The following is a 10,639-nucleotide window of genomic DNA, read 5'->3' on the forward strand; positions in this document are numbered from 1 at the left end:
ATATTCCTATATATGGAATCTAGACTCGTCTTTCCATATTTATTTTTTTAATTCCTAATTTTCGTTATCTGTAAACTGTATTTTTATATAGACTCTAGGCTCTTCTTCCAATATTATTTATTTTTAATTCTAAATTTTTATTATTTTTAATTGTATTTCTATGTGGACTCTAAACACATCTTTCAATATTCTTTAATTTTTAATTTCGAATTTCAGTTACTTCTAAATTATATTCCAATATTGACTTTAGACTCTTTTTCCCATATTTTTTAATTTAGAATTTTAGTTATTTGTAAATTGTATATTTATACAAACTCTAAACTCTACTTTTAATTTTATTATGTTTATTCTGAATTTTAGTTAGTTTTAAATTCCTATATGGACTCTATACTCTACTTCTAATATTCCTTATTTTTAATTCCAAATTTCTATTATTTCTTAATTGTATTTCTATATGGACTCTATACTCTTCTTCTAATATTTTTTTATTTTGAATTTCGAATTTAAGTTATTTATAAATTGTATTTCTATATGGACTCTAGTCTCCTCTTCCAATATTCTTTATATTTTTAATTCTGAATTTCAACTATTTCTAAATTGTATTTCAATATGGATTCTGTTTTTTTCTCCGATTAATATGAGAATTTCTAGGTCGTGAGAGCGAACACAGAGGCTCCTTTTTCTATTCTTTTAATAAGTTAATAGATAGTTTGAAAAGGTTAATGAAAATTGGTCCTTGGTTTTGGGCCGCCTATTCTTTCCTTCTTTTTAGTCTCAACCCAGTCTGTTGCCTCCCTCTGTTCAAACTGTCTCTCTTCGATCCAGCCCAGCCTAGTAGAGCTACAGACCCAGTTCGTATAGCCCACCGCCGTCTTCAACCTTCGGCTATGGATGCCGATGCAACCTGGAATGGCTAAATCACAACTAGTCGTCAGCACCTCCCCGCAAGACTGAACAGGTGGCGCGCGTGGAGAGGGGGGCAGCGAACGACGCGCGCGGTAGAGTCGTGCGCACCCCCCGCAAGACTGAACATGAGGTCTCTTAAGGAGTCGTATGCGATAATGAAGGTTGATTTTTGCAGATGTCGCCAGTTACGGTACGTTTGCAACCCATAGGGGGCTCTCGTAAAAAAAAATCGTTTTTTCAGTAGTGGATACTTTTTAATGTTTGATATTTACATAAACTTTATGAGTCTTAAACTAATTACTATAAAAAATCCCAAGTTCCAAATAATCTCTAGATTGTATTACACGTGCCCCAGGTAAAAAAAACACAAGTATATACTACTGTACTATATATATATTTGGAGCAAATTAACTACTTATAAAATGGATAGGAATCAGAGGGACCTGGCATAATACTAGTAATAAAATAGATAGGAATCAGCGGGCGTGAGTTGTGGCTTAATTAGTGAGTAAAATAGATAGATACCATGTATAATTGTATATACATCAATACATTGCATTTCTTTGTTGCCGTTACTGCTTATATATAGTGGTAAATTCTCACTCGCGTCCAACCATTGACATGTATCTTCCGTAGTCAGAAGAATATTATATCAAAGCCATGGAGCCTACAAGCACAGCAGCTGTGACGCCTGTCCTCCTGGTCAGACTTGCTGTGCTGCTTGTGGTGTTTACTACTGGAGCAAGGGCTTTGGTTCACAAAACCATAGAGGTATAATATAATTTTTTTTGCGGAATTTTTATTTCATGTCGAATCGAGAATCGACCAGTGGGTTTAAATATTTTTGTGTCGATATATATGTTCTTCTGAGAAATGTGTATATTGAGTTGATCGATGTAAATGTGCACAATCCAACATGCGCTTTTTCCTTTCTCTACTGTATAAAAGAAGGTTGTGCGGAAGTATACAACTTTTCAAATTTAGATTTTATGATATTATTCATCTGAGATTTTCTGCGTGCAATTTATGAGTATGTTTGACTAGCCTGTTTTGAATTCATATTTGGTCTGCTGGTGTGTGTGTGTGTGTGTTTTTCTTCCCCAAAATCAGAGCGACGATGGCGATGTGATTGACTGCGTGGACATCAACGAGCGGCCGGCACTGAATCATCTTCCTGATCATGACCGCCAAAAAGTTCAGGTCTCCCCTTACTCTAAAAACGAAAAGAAAATATTGATCTTTCTTTACTCATGATCAAGACATGAAAAGATATAATAAAATCCATGCTATTAATTAATTTTCTTGTCCTAGATAATGAAGCCAGGGCGAAGCATCAAGAGCTTCACCAGACATGGCGGAAGCGAGGGAGCTGCCCGGCCGGAACAGTTCCGATCCGGCGGCCGTCGGCGAGCTCGCTCGCCGTGCCTTCTCCTTCGGCCATCCACACTACAAACCATCCATCTCCAACGATGGATGGTCCGGCTCATCAGGCACATTAGAGGTAATTAATTAATATAAAAATATTTTTATTAGGAGTTGCCAAAAATAATACTTCATCCCTCTCATATCATAAGTCGTTTTGACTTTGGTCAAAGTCAAACTACTTCAAATTTAACTACATTTTATAGATAAATGTTTATAATGCCAAATTAGTTTTATTAAATCAATAATTAAATATATTTTCATAATAAATCTGTCTTGCATTGAAAATGTTACTATTTTTTTTCTATAAATTTAGTTAAACTTAAAATAGTTTAATTTTAACCAAAGTCAAAATGATTTATAACCTAAAACGAATGAGTAGTAATTAAGGTTGTCATTATGTCCATTATCCAATTTATCCACACCCAGCTAGCTGTCACAAATATGATTTGCCATTTTTATGATTTTCGGTTTTGATTAAATTACAGCGCAAATTAAGTTCGTTAATTGATTTTTTTAGAATTAATTGATTGATTAATTATGTACAGGTGGCTGGTGCTTACGGCAGAAATGGGCCGTACCATGGTGCTCGGGCAGATGTACCAAACTGGAAGGTAGACGTGCAGCCTCGCGAGTTCTCCATGAACTACATCATGGTCGGCTACACGCTCGACAAGGATTACAGGCCTTATCCAAGTTCTGATCCACCAAAAACTCTTGCCAACCAGATTGTGGTTGGACTCGTGGTAATTACCATATTTTTTTCTGTAATGAAAATCAAAAGGCACACGACCAATATGTTCTAAATGTTTTAAAAAAAAGTTAGGGGAAAAAAATCCAAACCATCTCCTTTCTAAATGTTAAGTATCACATAGATTTATAACGGAAGCCTATAACGACTACTACCTATAATTGCAAACATAATATTAGAATATTAATGTATATATGTTCTCTGTGGATATATATATTTGTTCGTATATATGTCACTGAATGCGGGCCTGGCCAGCTTTATATGGGGACTCTTTATCAAGATTGTTCATATATTACACCGTAAGTGACGACTCTTCATCAGCGCGGCTGATGATCGATATATACTATAGCTAATACATGGGGATTAAGGTGGGCTGAGATAGATTAATAATTAACTAATTGACTGATGATATATGTGCAGAACGACAGTGGAGCTCAGACCAACTGTTTCAACCTGGACTGCGATGGTTTCCATCTTCAGAACAGCTCCTTCGCTCTGGGCTCCTCCTGGAGCGACTCACTGTCGCAGCATGGAGGCGAAAGATACGGCGTGACGCTTAGCATCCACAGAGTAAGTCAAATAAATTTGGTGCTCCTGTCTTCTACCGTATCCGTTTTAAAATAAGTTCATTTTTCGCTCATCTCACACGTACTAATATAAACATCAAAAGATTATATGCATCTACTTCATCTAAATCTCGATACAACTATTACTCACTTTATCTACTCTCAACACGATTACTCCCTACTTTCACAAACTCTATCCCATTTCAAAATAAGTTTATTTTTCGCTAATCTCACACGTACCAATATAAACATCAAAAGACTCTAATACGCCTAAAATTTTTAAAAATTTCAGATCAACCAATGGTTGTTACCACTCTTCTACTTAAAAACAGAGTCTCTTCTTTAAATGGTTGAACGATTAATTATTATAACATGTAAAAAATATAAAAATTACACAAAGTAAACTTATATACTCCCTCCATTCCATAATATAAGGGATTTTGAGTTTTCGCTTGCAACGTTTGACTACTCGTCTTATTCAAAATTTTTTGAAATTATTATTTATTTTATTTATGACTTACTTTATTATCTACAGTACTTTAAGCGCAACTTTTCATTTTTTATATTTGCAAAAAAAATTTGAATAAGACGAGTGGTCAAACGTTGCAAGCAAAAACTCAAAATCCCTAATCCTGTGGGACGGAGGGAGTAGCTCATAAAAATTTCAAATACTTACATAAAAGTAGTTGGTACTCTGCTCCGGTCTTTCCTCGATTCACACGCGAGTGAAACAGCAGCCAAGAAAAGTGCTCATGGTAGGAGCCACGCATACCAGCGCGAGCACAAGGGGCCGATGTCACGGCGTCGTCATCACCGTGCGATCCAGAAGCTCAAGACATCCAAATCAGGCGATCCACTCAGGCGAGGAGGCCCACAAGTAAATTCCCTCATAGTGAGTGGACCCGGTGATGTTTGCCGGGCCACGGGTCAGAGAGTGAGATCTAATAGCTCATTGCTATATAAGATCGGCAGGGTCGAGAGAAAAGGGACATGAAAGAAATTGTACAAACTATTCCCCAATATTTCAAACTCTCCTCTGCTTCCTTCTCCTTCTTCTTCCTCTAGCTCTGCTCTTCTTCTTCCTCACGAAACTTCTATCCGCTGACTTCTTCGCTACTTGAGTAAATCGAATCGGAGAGAAGTGAGTTCGTGACAATTTGGTATTAGAGCACTCATCCTGGAGAAACCACGCTACACCTCTAGGTTGCAGCTGCATGTGGAGGCCATGGAGAAGCAGAACAACGACTTCGGAAAAGTTTTGGCCGAGATCCAGGAGTCGCTGGTGTCGTTGAACAACAAGCAAGCGGAGACTCAAGCTGTGGTGGCGAAGCTGGATGCAGGAGTCAACGGATGGCGTCCGCAAGTGGAATCGGCGATCCATGATTTGCGCGCGGAAGTAGGAGATCTTCGTCAGCAGCTGGACCTCGTCGGCAAAATGAATCAAGCTTCCTCTTCAGCGCTTTCCCCTTGAGTTCCGTCGACGGACGAGGAAAGGAAGGCGCCGTTGCTGCCCACTCCGCCCCCAACATCTCAACCAGCGGCGGCAGAGGAAAGGAAGGCGCCGTTGCTGCCTACCCCGCCACCAACATCTCAACCTGTGATGGCGAAGGGCAGAAGCAAATGGGCCAATGGCCACCACTCTGCAACACAACTCCGGGGAAGGGTTCCTGGTGTACATCTGACCCAGAACCTTGCCCCGGGCAAGGGTACGTTCGATTCCAATCTCACGCATAAGGGGAATTTCAATTTTGCGCATAAATTTGAGGGTGCTAGTTGGGGATCAGAGGAATTTGATTTTGAACAGGGGGAACGTTAGTATAGTCATTGAGTTCCTAAATTAGATTTTCCAAAATTTGATGGTTCTGATCCCCAGGATTGGCGCATGAAGTGTGAGCATTATTTCGATGTGAATAATACTTTTCCAGGGTTGTGGGTGAGAGTTTCAGTCATCTACTTCATGGGTAGGGCAGCCTCTTGGTTGAAATCGTCTAGAGCCCATTTGCGTTTTCCAGTTTGGGAAGATTTTTGTGCTGTTGTTTCTGAAAAGTTTGATAGGGATCGGCATGAGGCCTTGATTAGACAAATGGATAGCATTAAGCAAACCAGCACTGTCTAGGAGTTTTATGAGCGTTTTGATGAATTGATGAATCAATTGATGGTTTATGATCCGGTTGTTAGCACCAAGTACTTAACCCATAGGTTTACAGAGGGTTTAAAAAGGGAAATTAGAAATGTTGTTCTGCTTCAGCGTCCACAAAATCTCGAATCTGCGTTGGCTGTTGCTTGTTTACAGGAAGAAGTCTTGGAGACAGCTGATGGCAATTCAGGAAATTCAGGAAAGGAGCAGAAGAAAATTGAAGGGGGAATACTGCATCGACCCAATACAGCTTTCAAGGGTGCTTATCCATTACCTGCTCCACCTGTACGTTCTGGAGGTTCTGGGGTGAAGTTTGAGGACAAGAGGGAGACTGAAATCAAAAGAGGAACTAATTCTGTTGATAAGATTGGTGCACTTAAGGCTCAGCGTTGCGCTCAGGGTCTTTGTTACATTTGTGCCGAGAAATGGTCACCTACCCATAAGTGTGCCAACAGAGTTCAACTTCATGCTGTGCAGGAGCTTTTCACAGTGCTGTTTGAATCTGAAGAAGATACCGGTTCAGTTCTTGACACAGCTGCAGAACAACAGATAATGGCAATTTCTGTACATGCTATGCAGGGCTCTGAGCATCGTGGATCCATGAGAATGCTGGGACAAATTCAAGGCAAGGATATTTTGATTCTTGTGGATTCGGGTAGTACGGCTAGTTTTATCAGTAAGAAGGTGGCAGCTGGCCTAGTTGGGGTATGGTGGCTACCTACCAAGGTGCAAGTGAAAGTGGCCGATGGAGCATTATTGCACTGTCAGTCTGTGATTCAGGATTGTGAATGGGTTAGCCAAGGGCATATGTTTTGTACTGAATTTAAGGTGTTGGCTCTCGGAAATTATGATGTGATCTTGGGAATGGACTGGTTGATGCAGCACAGCCCTATGACAGTTGATTGGTCCACAAGGACTTTGATGGTGAACAAAGATGGACAACAGATCTTATTGCAGGGAATAGTTTCTGACACTGAACAGTGTACTCTTATTTCTGCTTGTTAGCTGAAAGAGTTGGATAAGAAGATGGCAGTGGCAAATCTTGTTCAGTTTTGCTTTATTACTGAAGATGTTCAGACTGAAGTTATACCTGCGGCTGTACAAAAGTTGTTAACTGACAATGTTTCCCTCTTTGATGAGCCTGAGGGCTTGCCACCACAGCGCCCATTTGATCACACAATACCGTTGATTCCTGGAGCCATGCCGGTTAATGTCAGACCTTATCGGTACACTCCCTCACAAAAAGATGAGATCGAAAGCCAAGTTCAGGAAATGCTATCTAAAGGTATAATTCAACCTAGCTCTAGTCCTTTCTCATCTCCGGTGTTATTGGTTAAAAAGAAAGATGGTTCGTGGAGATTTTGTGTGGATTATCGCCATTTGAATGCTATCACAGTCAAGAACAAGTATCCATTACCAATAATAGATGAGTTACTTGATGAGTTAGCAGGGGCTCAATGGTTTACCAAGCTTGACCTACGTGCCGGGTATCATCAAATCGGAATGCATATAGAGGATGAACATAAAACTGCCTTTCAAACCCACCATGGTCACTTTGAGTTTCGAGTGATTCCTTTTGGTTTGACAAGCGCTCCTGCCACATTTCAGAGTGTGATGAATAATATTCTATCTACATTGCTCAGGAAGTGTGTGCTTGTCTTTGTGGATGACATACTCATATACAGTCGAACTATGGAGGAACATTTGATCCATCTACAGACTGTGTTTCAGATCTTACATAAACATCAGCTTAAAGTCAAAAAGAGCAAATGTTCTTTTGCTCAACAAAAGCTGGCTTACTTGGGACATATTATCAGTCCTAATGGTGTCTCCACAGATTCTGACAAGATTGTTGTTGTTCAGTCTTGGCCGGTTCCATCTTCTGTCAAGGAGTTAAGAAGTTTTTTGGGTTTGGCAGGTTATTACCGCAAGTTTGTGCTTAATTATGGAATTCTGAGTAAACCATTAACTTCTTTGTTAAAGAAGGGACAACTTTATCTATGGACATCAGCCACAGATCAGGCCTTTCAGGCTATCAAGCATGCATTAGTGACTGCTCCTGTCTTAGCAATGCCCGATTTCAGTATTCCTTTTGTGGTAGAGACTGATGCTTCTGACAAAGGGATGGGTGCTGTACTTATGCAAAACAATCACCCAATTACATTCTTAAGCAAAGCCTTGGGGCCACGACATTTGGGATTATCCACCTATGGGAAAAAGAGTCTTGCAATTATGATGGCTGTCGATCATTGGCGCCCTTATTTACAACATGCTGAGTTTTTCATTAAGACAGACCACCGCAGCTTGGCTTTCTTAGATAATCAGCGTCTCACCACACCCTGGCAACACAAAGCACTCACGAAACTTTTGGGATTGTGGTATCAAATCATCTACAAGAAAGGTAGTGACAATCGAGTTGCCGATGCGTTGTCCCGTTATCCTCTTGGGCAACAAGTTGAACTGTTAGCTTTATCAGTGGCTTTACCGGCCTGGATACAGGAAGTGGTTGATGGTTATCAGCAGGATACTGATGCTTGTTGTAAAATTCAGACCCTGTGTATCAATTCTGGAGCGGTGCCCGATTTTTCTCTCAAGGATGGGGTACTGTATTATAAGAATCGCATATGGATTGGCAATAACACTTCTCTATAGCACAAAATTCTTGCCAATTTACACTCCTCGGCAGTGGGTGGCCATTCCAGTATTCAAGTAACTTACCAGCGCGTTCAACATCTGTTTGCTTGGCCTCGACTTCGTGCTTCCATTACTCAATATATTCAGTCCTGCACAGTTTGTCAACAAGCCAAGCCTAAACATGTTAAATACCCTAGTATGCTCCAACCACTCCCTGTTCCTGCACATGCATGGCAGATTGTGTCTCTAGATTTCATTGAGGGACTTCCCAGGTCTGCCACTTTCAATTGCATCCTTGTTGTGGTTGACAAATTTTCCAAATACAGCCATTTTGTTCCCTTGAGTCATCCTTTCACGGCTTTGGATGTGGCTGAAGCTTACATGCAACATATTCACCGACTTCATGGATTACCTCAGTCGCTCATCTCTGATCATGATCGTATCTTTACAAGCACATTGTGGACTACTCTCTTTCGTTTGGCTGGCACACAATTGCGTATGAGTTCTTATCACCCGCAAACGGATGGACAAACGGAGCATGTCAATCAATGTCTTCAAACCTATCTTCATTGCTTTGTTCACGCTTGTCCTTCTCAATGGAGTCGGTGGCTCGCTCTGGCTGAGTATTGGTACAATACATCATTCCATTCTGCTTTGGGTACTACACCATTTGAGGTATTGTATGGGCACGAGCCTCGCTATTTTGGTCTGTCTGCTACATCTGCCTGTCAGTCGGAGGATCTGTTGGACTGGTTACATGAACGGGAGCAGATGCAATCTTTAATCCGCAGCCATTTGTTACGCGCTCAGACCAGAATGAAATCACAAGAGGACAAGTGTCGCTCTGAGCGCTCTTTTGCTGTTGGCGACTGGGTTTATCTGAAACTTCAACCGTTTGTCCAACAATCAGTGGTCACCCGCGCTAATTGCAAGTTATCTTTCAGGTTTTATGGTCCGTTTCAGGTGTTGGATCGTGTGGGCGAAGTGGCGTACAAACTGGCTCTTCCTGCTACCAGTTTGATCCATCCAGTTATACATGTCTCTCAACTCAAGAAGGCATTGGCCCCTGGTGAACAAGTTCATGCGCCTCTGCCTGTGCTTCGTCCGACGATAGCTGATCCGCCCCAACCTATTCATGTGCTGGAGCGTCATTTCATTCGCAAAGGTGCCAAGATGGTGGAACAAGTCCTGGTGCAGTGGTCGGGTGATGATGCTGCCATTTGTACCTGGGAGAATCCTCATGAGCTTCGCCGTCGTTTTCCATCTGCAGAAGCTTGGGGACAAGCTTCAGCTCAAGGGGGGAAGAATGTCACGGCGTCGTCATCACCGTGCGATCCAGAAGCTCAAGACATCCAAATCAGGCGATCCACTCGGGCGAGGAGGCCCACAAGTAAATTCCCTCAGAGTGAGTGCACCCGGTGATGTTTGCCGGGCCACGGGTCAGAGAGTGAGATCTAATAGCTCATTGCTATATAAGATCGGCAGGGTCGAGAGAAAAGGGACATGAAAGAAGTTGTACAAACTATTCCCCAATATTTCAAACTCTCCCCTTCTTCCTTCTCCTTCTTCTTCCTCTAGCTCTGCTCTTCTTCTTCCTCACGAAACTTCTATCCGCTGATTTCTTCGCTACTTGAGTAAATCGAATCGGAGAGAAGTGAGTTCATGACAGCCGAGCTAGCCTGCGCACGACTGCGTCGTCGGTGTGCCGACGGGGTCTGCTGCGCCCGTCCCGCAAAATTCCAGCGTTTTCATTGGGAGAGGCGAAAACCGGAATAACCTTAGAGTGTGTTTAATCCCTTTCAAACTTCCAATTTTTCTGTCACATAGTTCAAATTACAATTTTAGACTTACGGCATCGTCGGTTACTCATATATTCCCTAATAAACCAAAACAACTTATTAGAGAATAAAAAAATAATTTATAAGTAAAACTTTTATATATGTGTTTTTAGTGATTTAAAAGTTAATATAAAAAAACTACGTTGAATATATCTTAAGATTAACTTCAAAATTTAGTTTGAAAGTTTATTTTTTTTGTTTTGGCTTTAATTTGTAATTCCATATATACTACAAATGCATGCAGGATGACACCAAGTTGGTGTGGTGGGTGGCGGTGATGGATCAGGAGATTGGCTACTACACGGACGACGCGTTCGACACGGGGTTCCCAGAGGGGTCGTATGTGGAGATGGGGGGGAGGGTGGTGGACACGAGGGCCGGGGGG

The 10,639-nt window shown here is 41.3% G+C and overlaps 1 protein-coding gene across 1 annotated transcript; it reads left to right on the top strand.

The window, feature by feature from the left end:
* Nucleotides 1-5,245: 5,245 nt before the first annotated feature.
* Nucleotides 5,246-9,981, top strand: LOC136356888 (uncharacterized). The gene is made up of 3 exons (XM_066311427.1): nucleotides 5,246-5,456; nucleotides 5,571-5,656; nucleotides 5,762-9,981. Exons 1-3 carry the CDS (start codon nucleotides 5,246-5,248, stop codon nucleotides 6,785-6,787), a joined length of 1,323 nt encoding a protein of 440 aa, XP_066167524.1. The 3' UTR covers nucleotides 6,788-9,981.
* The last annotated feature ends 658 nt before the right edge of the window (nucleotides 9,982-10,639 follow it).

This window comes from Oryza sativa, chromosome 6 (genome assembly GCF_034140825.1).
Source record: "Oryza sativa Japonica Group chromosome 6, ASM3414082v1".
In the NCBI taxonomy this organism is placed as follows: Eukaryota; Viridiplantae; Streptophyta; class Magnoliopsida; order Poales; family Poaceae; genus Oryza; species Oryza sativa.